The sequence below is a fragment of the Amaranthus tricolor genome, chromosome 7 (genome assembly GCF_026212465.1).
Source record: "Amaranthus tricolor cultivar Red isolate AtriRed21 chromosome 7, ASM2621246v1, whole genome shotgun sequence".
NCBI classification, from domain to species: domain Eukaryota; kingdom Viridiplantae; phylum Streptophyta; class Magnoliopsida; order Caryophyllales; family Amaranthaceae; genus Amaranthus; species Amaranthus tricolor.
The window spans coordinates 17,588,992-17,601,929 of NC_080053.1; the positions used below are offsets into that span (position 1 = coordinate 17,588,992).

Sequence of the window (12,938 nt, forward strand, 5' to 3'; positions counted from 1 at the left end):
AAGGAAGTACGAAATCTTAGAAATATTAAAATTGAAAAAGGCAGCATCAATGATAGAAATATCATTCGAAAATATATACATGTAAATCAAATCGAATTACAAATACCGGTCAAAAATGTCAAGTTTAAATTACAATTACAAAACAAAATTAAACATCATCTAAGAAGGCCTCGATGTCCCTCTCTGGATCCTGGGCCGGCAGCTGAGGAGACCCGGCTGCCCCCTCTTCAAGACTTGGAGTGAAGCTCACAAAATCTTCAATGTTGAACGGCTCCACTTCAATCTCGGACAGCTCCTTAGACAAGCCCTGGAGGTTTCTTCCTTCATCGATAAGGAGATTGGACAGGTCTAAGCATAAACTCTCCAGCTGGGAAAGCGTCAAGTTCTCAGGGGTGCCCGAGGCCGAAGGAGGGGGAGAGAGTTAACTTATCCAGATCAAGGCATAGAGCCTCCTTTTCAGCCGCGACATCAACTCTCTCCGACCAAGCCCTTGCCTCTTTCACATCCCAGTTGAGGTCCACCAGTACCGCCGACTCCCGTTCCAAAATTGGAGCTAGGTTGGCCAGAGCTTCGTCCCCCTTGTGATTTGCCTTTTGTTGGAGGGAATCGAAGTCGACGCCTAACTCTGCGGCAGCCAAACGGTACCTCTCTTCAGTAATCGTGGAACCCGTACCCACCATCTCTACTGTCAGATCCCCCAAGAAACTTGACGCCTCCGGCTCGTCCGAAGTCAGCCAATCCCTAGCTATCCGGGCTCGTCTTTCCAAGCTAATTTTATACACCCTAGCCGCGGATAGCAAAGTCTTGAATTCGGCCGAATCAGCCGACACCTGTTCCAAAAGACACTGGTTCTGATGAACCAGTTTAGCATGGACGTCCATTAGGTGACCGACTTCATGGCCGAGGGTTGCCGATTTGTTAGAAGCCGCGTCCAGACTCCCAACGGTCTCCTCCAGCTGTTTTCTCGCCCTCTCCCGCCACTGTTCAGTTCTGACTAAACGCTCCTTCAGCTCAGAGCATTTAGCCAGTTTTTCCTTTAAGCCCGGCAGTTCTCCTCGGAGCTTTTGGAGCTCCTCGTCCTGCTCATCGCAGCGGGAGGATAGGGCGGCCAGCGTCTCCCTGTCCGCGGCACTTTGGCGGCTGAGGTTGAGCTCAAAGGACAACCTCAGAAAAGCCTGCATATAGAATAAGTTAAAATCCAAGCATAGTTAACTTAAGAAGGTAAAAGTGGAAGGACGTTACCTCAGCCGCGAAAACTTGGAGTTGACGCACCCTATCGGTGGGGGACAGGGACTCCAAAAGGTCGACATCCACCTGGCTGATCAAGTGGGATGTCGCCCTGTTGAATCGGGTAATCATACCCTTATGCCCCAAATCGGTAAAAGGGGTGTCGTGTCGAAAAGGTAGAACCTCCCGACGACGGTACACCTCTTCCACCTTCGCCCTAGGAGCCGCTGCCGATTCCCCCACCTTCTCTTTGCCCCGGCTCAGGACCGGGGACGCCTCGGCTTGAGGTGAAGCCACCTCCTCCTCCACCGACCTCATTTGCAGAGGTACGGCCGTCATTATTGTTCCCGCAGAGGCCTTATTTGTGGCACTCTCCTCATGGGAGGAAGAGACTCTCTTTCTCTTCCTCTCTCTCTTCTTCGATTCCCTCTTCTTAGAAGGGATTACCCTCTGAGAGTCATCGGGAATGTGAACTCGCCTCCTCTCCTCAAGGAGCCGGAGAGCCTCCTCTTCGCAGGGGACCTCGTCCAGCCCCTTCTCCACCTTTGCCGAGTCCTACAGGAAAAGAAGTTAGAAGAAATCGAAGAAGTCCCTCATGGTTCGAAATCTATGTATGAATTTATACCTTTGGAGGAAGAGGTAGGGTTTTTCCGCGGGCCGTTGGATGGTCCTCTGAGCGAATCGCATAACACTGAATTTCTTCATGAGTTCTTGATTTTTTGCTCGTAAATTTTCCTTGGCTATCCCTGAAAAAATCAAGAGTTAGAAGCAAGTAAACATACCATAGAAAACGGAAGGAAGAAATCCGACGACTCTTACTCCGATCGGTAGCCATGCTGATGCCGAAAGCTGAGAGGAGATTCTCATTCTCCAACTCAGGACGACCCGGTATCCAGTTGAGTTGGACATTCATGGGTTTCCTCCCCAATTGAACGTCCATCTTTGCGTATTCTATGATCACCGCATCATTAAAAGAACATTGCGGGATCCCGTTATTAAAACCCGAAAGGTTGGGTTTGATGTCGAAGGAGGTCTTAATATTCCATCCTCCTGAATTGTATAAAAAGGCGAACTTTGTCCTATATCCCTTTTGGCTGTCAGGGAGGTCGTGGACTATCTTCAGTCCACGACGATGGGTGAAAGTTATCCAGCCACAGCCGTATGATTGAGAATTGCATTGGCGGGCTCTAAATATATACCTAAAGGCAGTAAGTGTTGGTGGCACGGCCAAAACTTTACACAAAATCAAAAACGCCACCATACAACCCCATGCGTTAGGATATAACTCGGGCACTGAAACATTCAAAAAATCTAATACCTCCCTAAAAAATGGATGGAGAGGAAACCTAAGTCCTAACTCAAAAGAAGAAAAATATACGGCTATACAGTGTGGGGGAGGAAACCTAACGGTGTCATAATTCCCCGGTGTTATAATGTTGATATCATATTTTAAAGTTCAAACCCCATTTTTGAGAGATGGCTTCCCGACGCTTGTCTAAGTCTCTTTTGGTTTGTAAATCTACGAAGTAGTTAAGGGGCCCGCCGCTTGGGATGTAAAATGGAGGAGGAACTGGTGCCGCGCTCTCCCTTCCTGAGGACTCGGATGATCCTTCGATGTTTTCCAGATCTACATACAACAACCCTTCCAGGTCAGGATTTATTCGTGGCAAGCAATTGGGGAAGAAAGCAACGCTCACTTCCCAAGGAGCAGTTTTCATTATCTCCGGAGGGTATATAGGGGATACAGATGACTCATCCCTAGCCTTTATTGGTTCGTAATGAGGGGTTGATTCTCACCGAACAACTATCGTCTGAATCATTCATTAGCAACCCCTCTTTATTAAAGCGTCTACATGCTACCAAAGAAATTTACGTCGGGTTAGCCGAGTTAATGTCGAAGTTAGCTATTGTCTCATGAGTAGCCGCGACATCCATATTAATGATAGTCATAAAATAGTAGGCGAAACTTGTAAAGGATACTGACTAATTTCATAAAACTAATTTAACTTTAAACATTCAAGAACTTGAAGAACAGTTTGAAGAATAATTTGAAGAAATTCAAGAATTGGGAGAAAGATTTGAATACCTTGAGGAAATTTTGAAGATTTGTCAGAAATTTGATGAAGTTCTGTCAGAATCCTTGAAGATCTTCGAGAAATTTGTCAGAAGTTTGAAGAAGGGTTGAAGGTTGTCAGAGCGTTTCTCTCTACTTTCTCTTTCCAGCGATTTGAAGAATTGAAGGAATTAACGAAGGTTAGGTGAGAGGGAACTGTTCCAACAACCCTATTTATTGCAGCAATAAATGCTCAAACATCGAACCTAAACATCCCTTGAACGAAAAGAGGAATCCCAAACTTAAACCGGGAAGTCGATAAGTCGGACCCCCAATGAGGGGCCAAACGTCAAAGATTTGTCTAAGTATTCTTATCTATGTCCGTGAAGTCGACTAGTCGGACCCTCAACGAGGGGAAATATTGAAAATTTTTTCTAAGTATCAGATCTTGATTATGACTGGGGAGTCAATAAGTCGGACCCCCAAGATGGGAGAAAATGTCAACAAATTCTCCAAGTTATTAAATTTTCTATTGAAGCCGTATGGTCGATAAGTCGGACCCTGAAGTATACCCCAAGAGAACAGAAATTATTACAAGTATGAGGGATGTCCGTATGATCGATAAGTCGGACCCCCAGGTGCCTCCAGTTATGGTGTACAAATTTTAAGTATGGGAGAAATTCTTCCACTTTTTCCGTATAATCGAAGAAATCGACCTATTTGTGATCATTCCGCGTACTAGAAGAACCGGGGGCTTATTAGAACAAGGAAAACGGTTCAAATCTTTTTTCCCGCAACATCGATAAGTCGGACTCTCTTAAGTCCCTCAGTGAAGAATAATAAATCAAGGTATAAATTTAAGCCGCGTCTTCAACACACTTAACTCAGTTGTCTGGCGAGTCAACTCATTCATGCCGCGGTATGATACCTTCCCCTGATTCCACGGCTTATAGCACGACAACAAAAAGGAAGATAGATCAGACAAAACCAACATCTCATCCGTGAGGTCTATGAGTCGGACCCGCTTTGATGGTGATCCCATTCAAAGATATTCCAGTCCCTGAAAGACCCGTATGGTCGACAAGTCGGACCCCCCCTTAGGGGCTATTTCATTTCAAAATACTAAGTATTGGGTGCTTCCGCGGCATCAATAAAACGTGAATCAGGATCCAGCCTCCACATCTATATCCCTGTCGTTAAATAATATAGGCGGACAGGGATATTCCGCGACATGCTTGAAGCCGCGGCTTGGCTGACGTTACTTATTTTTCTTGAAGCATCTCCTGCGGTTATTTTGAAAAGGCCATAACTTTTTCGTTACAACTCGGAATTCGGCATGTGAACAGTCGATTTAAAGCTTACGAATCCAATTTCCGGGATCCGCCAAAAGATCTACCTAATGACGATCACCGTTTCCGCACAATGAAAGATACTTCGATTCATCAGGGTTGCCTTTCTTATATCATCCTTCGTGCGTGGGGCTAAATGTCATGGTATCACTTACCTAACTTATTTATTCATTTAAATTATTAATATCATTTTACTTTAATGACCTTTGACCTTCTGGATTGACCTTGACTTTTAGTCAATGGACCTTTCTGGATTCTCCCATCTCTTCAATTGGCCCATAAACAAGTGATCCATATGAAACCCTAACTCCCTCCAGGGAATAACCTCCTATTTGACCCAACTTCCCAGTTCCCCTCATTGCTTGGTTATCCTTCTTCCAAGGCTGGTAACTGCCTATCACTCCCATGACAATCCACTTCTTCTCAGAAATAACCCCCTTCTTTACCGCCATAAATAGAGGCCAACATCAGAAGGGAAGGATCATCGGAAAATATTCCTCTTAAGTATCCTTACTCATACTCCACTTCATTAGCCTACCCAAATTCCAACAATATCAAACCCGACATCTTCTTGCATTCAGTATATAATCATTTCCTCAATAATTTCATATCAACGTTCTAACTTAAGCGTCGGAGGGGTTTTTCGGGAGATCACCCCCCGAACAAGGCTAACGTGTTGTTTCGCAGGAATTCATGTCGCTTCAGTCCACGAATCGCCGCTCCTGATAACGCTTCCACTTACAGTTTTTCAAGTGTTTTCCACTTCCTCGTTTCATAAACGAAACAGATATCTATACTAAATAACATTACATTGTATAGATTTCTACACTAATAATTTAATAAAAAAATTGTAAAATTTCAAATGTCACAATTAGCCAAGATTATGTGCCACACTCAAGGCATTTACCAAGTAATTGATACTGGCTAGGCAATTCATTTTGATAAAGCGTTTCACAGCAGTATATTTGACTATGTAATCTTATCAATATGGACGAAATCAGGATTTTAAATTAGGGGGTTAAATTGTCGATATACTAGAAAATTATTTATTATATAAGGTACTCATAATTGACATGATGATCCGAAGTTTACACGACATTGTAACCGAATTCGATTTGACTTGAATTTAAAAATGATTTACAATTATGTAAAAACAATATGGACACAAAATCCAATTTCAAACCCACCCAAAACACCTAACCCGAAATCAACAATGACCTGCACAAATCATATAGTTAAGCTATAAAAATATTAAAAATCATATAGACTTAAATGAACTTGAATCATACTTCCTCCGTTCCATTTTAGTCGTTACATTTGCATGGGCACAAGAATTAAGAAAAGTGATTGACCTACACTGTAGCTGATTGTTTATTTTATAGAGTATAGTATTTTATTATTGTTAATTGAGAAAGAAAAAGGAAAAATAGGTTGTTAGGTTACTTTATAGAGTATAGTATAGTATTTTATTATAGAGTATAGAGTAGGATAAAAATAGGGGTAGGTAGAACTTTAAATGATTGTTTTATTACTAAAAACGAAAATGTAGCAAGTAATATGAATTGCCAAAAATAGAAAATATAGCGAGTATTATGGAACGGAGGAAGTATAAATTTATTGGTCTATAAAAATAATAGTTTAAATTAGGGTTTGATCTCTTAACCTTAGACTACAATTGTGTTAGTCCAACCATTGAGCTATAGTAATTTTTATTATATTTTCTCTCTTTAAATTATATACTCTCATATTAGTAGGGGGCAAAATCAAATTTACAAAAGATCACATTTTCTATAAAGGGGCCGAGCCTCCACCAACCCCATGTAGCTTCTTGTATGAAATTAAAGAATTTAGTCACCAAGAATACTGACAAAAATGTTATGGTGATTAAGACTCAAAGACTTGTTGGAAAATGTCGAGATTAAGGCAAGCATATATATAAGCAGTAAAAATTATTGTCTTAGATAATAATAAAGGAAAAGAAGAAAAATAAAAGGTAAATCTTTATTGTCTAAGACAGCGTTTTTAAACACTGTCTTAGACGATGATTTTACTTTTAAGTTCGACACTTTTAAGTTCGACATCATTTTCATCAGGTTGTGACATGTAAGGAACATTTGAAAGTTCAAGTTAACAATATAAGAATCTACCCCAAATCAAATACTCAAGGTAGTAGAAAATTGAGGTATCAACTACAATGAATTTTCAACCAAAATCGAATTCAGCAGATCGATCATACCAGAGCCGTCAACTATAGCTTTGAATACAAAATAACAACGAGCCCATACATTTTAACACTAAGAATTTTCGGTCTCATACTTGAAAAAACCTATACACACCAAGTTTTGGAATTGAATACAACCATTCACATCCCAAAGTGCCACCACATAAATGCAAATTTCTACCAACATTCGAAAGTCTGGACTATTATCAAGATTGAATTCAACATCCGGAACACATGTATTTGAGACCCACTACAGCGATATATTTCATCAACAAGCTTCCATTCAAAATGGCCCAACAGCCCTCTCCCTCCGCCCAAACCCGACCCCAATTAACGCGAACCAACCTACTTTCCACAGTTGAAACCATGACAAACAGACAACACTATGATGAGGATCAAGGCGATGATGATACCCAACACGATTAGTTTGATCTTCATGTTCTGAAGCCACATCTTCCTCCTCATCTGTGTTCCTTGCTGACGAAAATCTTGTGCCTGCACCAGAAATACCAAGGATCACCCATTATTTGCACCTTCAATATGTCAAGTAACTATAAAAAACTGAAACGTATGTGGCAACTGCTCGGAAATAAAGTCAACAGTTCTCAGTGGATTTCACATCCTAATGGCAACGTATAGCGCTAAGGAACCGCAGCAAAATGTTATATTTATGAAATTAGGCATAACGGGTGAAGAATAAAGCCCAAGAAAGTTGAAAAACAAGGATAATTAGATACAATGGTACATAAACCAACACAAACCTGTGAACGAAGATTCTCTGTCTTGTCAACCAGAAGTTCAATTTTCTCACCACGATCTAGAACCTATTTAAATAGAAAATGACAGAACCAATGAATATAAGCTTCAGCCCAAGGCAAGTTCAAATCAGATCAGACAAATTAAGGGAGGATCATAGATGCTGAACTGAAAATGTAAAATACATTCAAAGGCCAGACATAAGCATCGTTAGAAACAATGTAACACTCAAAATAGCTATTTGTCATCTTACAAAACCAGCCCTTGTTATAACATTCGATTTGCATCTCAATAAAGTCTGTTACCTTCTCGATATTTTCCATCATTACTCCCTTGACTTCTGAAATCTGGGCCTGTACCTTAGCAAGCTTGTTCATCTCCTCTGGATGATCAACACAGTACTGCATGTGCTCCTTGAGTTTAGGCCTGAAGAAAATGCAGTTATTAGCGTTTATATACATGAATAAATTCGGGCAAAATAAAAAAATCAATGACCGAGAGAACTACCCAAAATCTTTATTCAAGCTTTTTGCTTGTGCAGTAGCAGCTTTTCCACCTCCATATCTCTTGTTAAAATCATCTTTAACTCGTTCCAGGAATGCCATTGGAATCTGTCTTCCAATAGACTCAACTGCAACCACGCAGTAGGCTGCAATATCCAGAAAGTATAGAAGCATCCCAGGTCTTAGTAAATATAATAAGGAAAGACATAATATTCAAAGATTTCTGACAAAATTACTTGATTCAAGAAAATAGTTTAGTGTAAGTCTAGCATAACAAAGATCAAGTCTACATTCGGAAAACCAGAACTACCCAAAGTTAGTAAAATAATAATCATCCAAAACACCACACCAAGGTTCATTGTAAAAAGACTTACATTATATTTTGATAAGATTTTAGGAAGGAAAGGAAAGGAAAAGAAGGAAGGGTAAGGAAAGCTCTTGGCCTCTAGATTGGCTTCTTCCTAATGCACTAGGGAGAACTCAGAACTTCCACAATGTAGATAGCACATTATTATTCTGCACTACTTGCACTACCTATCATGTTCCAAAACATTCAATCCTACGACAGTAACAGTAGTTTAAAAATTTGAAATTCCAAAACTCACCCAACAGTAGCCAGCCATAAGATAGAAGACAGCTTGTAGACCATAGTAGCAGTACCAACATTAGCTCAAATAAAGTTCACCAATTTCTTTCCCAACACTTGATAAACGCATACTCCCTGTGTTACCAAAAATGGTTGTCTCATTGAGATCACTACATTTCTATTTTAGGTAAGGACTCCACGAGCTCCATGTAATCTCATCTTGCACATTTTCTTTCTCTTTTAATTTAATCCACACAATTTTAAGGTTTTTGTTTTATTCTTACAAATCAACCAACTAAATTTAATTTCGTACGCTGTCTTATATGTAGCATTTTCTGTGGGACACAAGAGTAACTATTAATATAGTCATCCTGCAAATAAACCAAACCTAATCAACCTGAATGAATAATATGCTTCATATACCAGTCACTAGCCATTGAAGAAAGCAAATCGTTCGACATTACACGATCAAGTACAACAGCTTCTACTTACTTCTTGGAACCCACACCTATGAACCTCAAAGCATTAGATGTAATATCAACCATCAATGGGCAAGCACATCCTTGCAACTTTTTTCAGATACTATTCACTACTTAAACTTTAATTAAACTTGGCTTTGCAATCCTCACTAATCAACAAAATGCTATCATGATCCGATCCACACATCAATCTCCTATTCAAACTTTATCCATAACTTACACGCAGTTAGCTAATATTAACAACAAAAGCTCCGATGCTTATAAAAGTTAAAAACTCATATTATAATCTATATTCCTAAATGTTGAAAAAAAATGCCAGGAACATGCACAGATAGCTATACAAATCCTGATATATTGAGTGGCCCGAATCAAAAATCCAAATACTAGCATTTTAAACCCAAACCCACATTAAACGAATGAGTATATCACCAATTTCTTAAGAAAATATAACAAATGCCATCAAATCTCCTCAAATGAAACAAGAACCATCATCAGAATAAAAAAGAACAGATTAAGAATACAAATTACCTTAATCTGGCATCTATAAGCTATAATAACATAGATTCAGTAAAGCTTCAAGCTCGAAAAACATAAACGCGTGAAAATCATACAAACCCTAGAATTTAGGATCACCAACTTTTCACCAATAGCAAAATAAAGGACCCCATAATCAAAACCAACACAAACCCATCACACAAAATCAAAAACCCACATAAATAATCGAGTAATTAAAAAGACCCATGTGAACAAACAGTAGCCAAACTTAGATTTTCTCTAAAATCCCTCATAAAATGCAAGAACCCAACTTAAATCCACCACTAAAAAAGTAAAAAAAAAAAAAAAAAAAAAAAAAAAAAAAAAAAAAAAAAAAAAACCAGAAAGTAAGCAGATCAAAACAAGAAACCCACTTCAAATAAACTGAAGAAAAGATGATATAAGAGAGAAAATGATCGAAGAACATACTAAAGCCATCGGAAACAAAAAAATTGAAAGTATGACCGTCGCAATTGTACGTAAATTTGTTGTTTGTAGCAGGAAGTTTCTGGAGACATTGAGATGCGACACTGGTAAAATTACCAGTGAATTCTGTGTACTCTGATAAAATCACAGTTCCTCTAGCAACAAAACTGTAGATCAGATTTTGTTGCCCCATTTTATATGTTTCTCTCTTAGATCTTTGTTTCTCTTTAGATATATATATATCTAGGGAGTGAAATACAAGAAACCCAGTGAAGGATTTTCGAAGAAATGGGAGGTAAGAATTTGCAGAGAAGAAGGAAGAAAGCTAGGAATTCTAGAGAGAAAAGGGGAATGCGAAAACCGAGAGATATACAAAACAGGAAATTTGATTTTTTTTCAAGGAAAATTAACAAACTATCTAATGCATAGATTTATTTTTAAAAAATTATCAAATTTAATTTTTTTTTTTAAAAAAGAAACTAGCTAATGATATATTTCTTTGCAAATGGCTATCACTCAACGAAAAAAAGTTAGTTGATCGTTCAATTTTTAGGTTTGATCGAAAAAATAAATTAAAAAGAAATAACACATGTCAATTTTTTTCTGGTTAAATTGATTTTTAGTTACAAAAAAAGATAAACAAATACTCATTTTTCATTTTTTTACTTTTTCTATATTTTTTCACCTAATGACGGACGTCGCGATTACCCTTATGGGATAACTCTTTCGAAAATCCGATCGAAGTAAGTACTTATTTTCGAAAGAGTTACTGCATAAGGATAATTGTGACGTCCGTTCTTTGAAAAAATATCATTATAATGGGTAAAAATGACGTTAAAAATCTGTTTCGGTTGATGATGTGCAAATTTTATTTAACCGCAATAAGTGTAGTTGTGGACTTGTGGGTTGAACACAAGGAACGTAGGACAAGAAACTTGCTAATTTCTACTAATTATATTGCTCAAAGAGGAAAATGTTTAATTTGTTGTGTAGCTAACAAACTAAAAATGCAATAAAAAATGAGTTTAAACTATATGATGAAGAGATTTAGGGTGTCGGGAATCTCCTAAAGTCTTGTATGATCAAACTCTCATTAGTGTCTATATAATATCGAATTACTTACGTGGTTAAATATGATCTTGTTAATCTCAAACTCTAGCCCTGTTGATTAACTATTAGATTTAGACCCTACCAAAATTCTCACATGCTAGTTTTATTGAACAAATTAAAAAGAATTTAACTAAAATTTACCCTAAAGCAAAGTTGATCCTAATCTCACACGCGAATTCTATTGACTAATCCAACAAAGCATATTTAATTTAGGGTTATTAACACAATTTAACCACTTTAATCCTAATTTCATAGACACTTTCAATCATTAAATCATACTTAACTTATAGGTTCAAACCCTAACCCTTAAAAATGGATGTACTCACTATTCATGGTGAAAGCATTAAACACAAACCCTAAGATGATACTAGACATGAATAAGAATGATAATAATAAAAACTACAAGAGGAGCAATGATTAAATGCAACAAAACACAACAATTGAAACCAAGAGCAATGAATGAAGAACAAAACTAATTTTTATTAAAGGATGATTAATAACAATAATTAAAGTTCACTAAGGAGGATTTAATACTAGTACAAGAAATTAAAAGCAAAAGAAATTAAAAGACTAAAAGAAACTTACAATCCTTGAAGTAAGATTAATGGAAAGCTTAAAAGATGAACAAACTAATTAAATCTAATGGAGAAAAGAGTAAGAAAGTCTAAGGAAATGATAAACAAGAAAAGAGAAACCCTAATCAGCAACTAAGGGCTTATTTCTATCACTAAGGAAAATTAACCTAAAGCTTAATGAAAAACCGCCGCTAAAAGTCACATGCTGCTGATTTGAATTGCCACCGAGTCGGCTTCCACGAACTTGAGACAACCGCCGAGTCGGCTTTAACATCTGGAAAATTTGCATTTTGGTCAGTACTCACCGCCGAGTCGGCGGTCATCCTATCTTCTCCAAAGCCGGCTTTTACTTCTGGAAAATTACATTCAAGTCAGAACTTATCGCAGATTCGGCGGGCACTTCTTCTTCACTGCAACAGAGTCGACTTTTGCCACTGGAACTCAATTTCTTTCCTTTGATATACGCCGAGTCTTTGAGGCTTTTGAGCACTCCTCAGCCGACTCGGCTCTTAGCTCTAGAGGCGAAATTGCGTACAAAACTTAACAAATGGATCTTTACTTCACGAAGATCGATGAATTCAAGGGCTCAATTCTTTCTTTAAGTCCTGTAAACTTGATTAGCCACAAAATCCACAAAAACAACTCAAATTTGTCATGATTACCTCATTTTCCCACAAATTGGCTATGGAACACCAATTGGGGCAAATAAGCTAAAAACGACCCTCAAACACCACTAAACACCTAAAAAAGAGCATATAAATGATAATCATAAGTGCAAATAATTGCACTTATCAGTTTACGTGTCGGAAAATAGGTGAATAAATACTTGTTTCGACCTGATTTTCGAAAGAGTTATCCCACAAAGGTAATCGCGACGTTCATTTTTTGAAAAAACTTATGATGGGTAAAAATGACGTCAAATGTATTTTTTTGAATTTATTTGTTTTAATTTTTAATTATTTAAAAATACGAGGACCAATGAGATACTGCCACATAGACAACTTAACCTCTCAAATTGGTCAAACCCTTAACATTTTGCATTAAGTGGTAGTCATTTGCAAAGAAATTTATCACATTGGATAGTTTTTTTGCAAAAAAAAAAAAATACATAAGTTAATT

General features: G+C 38.0%; 1 protein-coding gene across 2 annotated transcripts; it reads right to left on the minus strand.

Annotated features, from left to right (window-relative positions):
• Nucleotides 1–6,742: 6,742 nt before the first annotated feature.
• On the minus strand, nt 6,743–10,532 carry LOC130817864 (vesicle-associated membrane protein 721-like). Of its 2 annotated transcripts, none has more exons than XM_057683816.1 (5): nt 10,138–10,532; nt 8,114–8,255; nt 7,912–8,032; nt 7,612–7,674; nt 6,743–7,345 (listed from the first exon to the last, which is right to left on the minus strand). In XM_057683816.1, exons 1-5 carry the CDS (start codon nt 10,325–10,327, stop codon nt 7,196–7,198), a joined length of 666 nt encoding a protein of 221 aa, XP_057539799.1. In that variant the 5' UTR covers nt 10,328–10,532; the 3' UTR covers nt 6,743–7,195. The 2 variants fall into 2 exon arrangements, with proteins under 2 accessions (XP_057539799.1, XP_057539800.1); XM_057683817.1 differs by lacking the exon at nt 10,138–10,532 and adding an exon at nt 8,715–9,978.
• Nucleotides 10,533–12,938: the final 2,406 nt, after the last annotated feature.

What these genes read in the sequence shown, in the direction of transcription:
- LOC130817864 (XM_057683816.1), bottom strand. Translation starts at nt 10,327, where the DNA reads ATGGGGCAACAAAATCTGATCTACAGTTTTGTTGCTAGAGGAACTGTG. An exon ending in AGCTTGAATAAAGATTTTGG is followed by an intron (nt 8,033 to 8,113) that starts GTAGTTCTCTCG and finishes CATTTTCTTCAG; the next exon opens with GCCTAAACTCAAGGAGCACA. An exon ending in CAGAGAATCTTCGTTCACAG is followed by an intron (nt 7,346 to 7,611) that starts GTTTGTGTTGGT and finishes TTTCTGGTGCAG; the next exon opens with GCACAAGATTTTCGTCAGCA.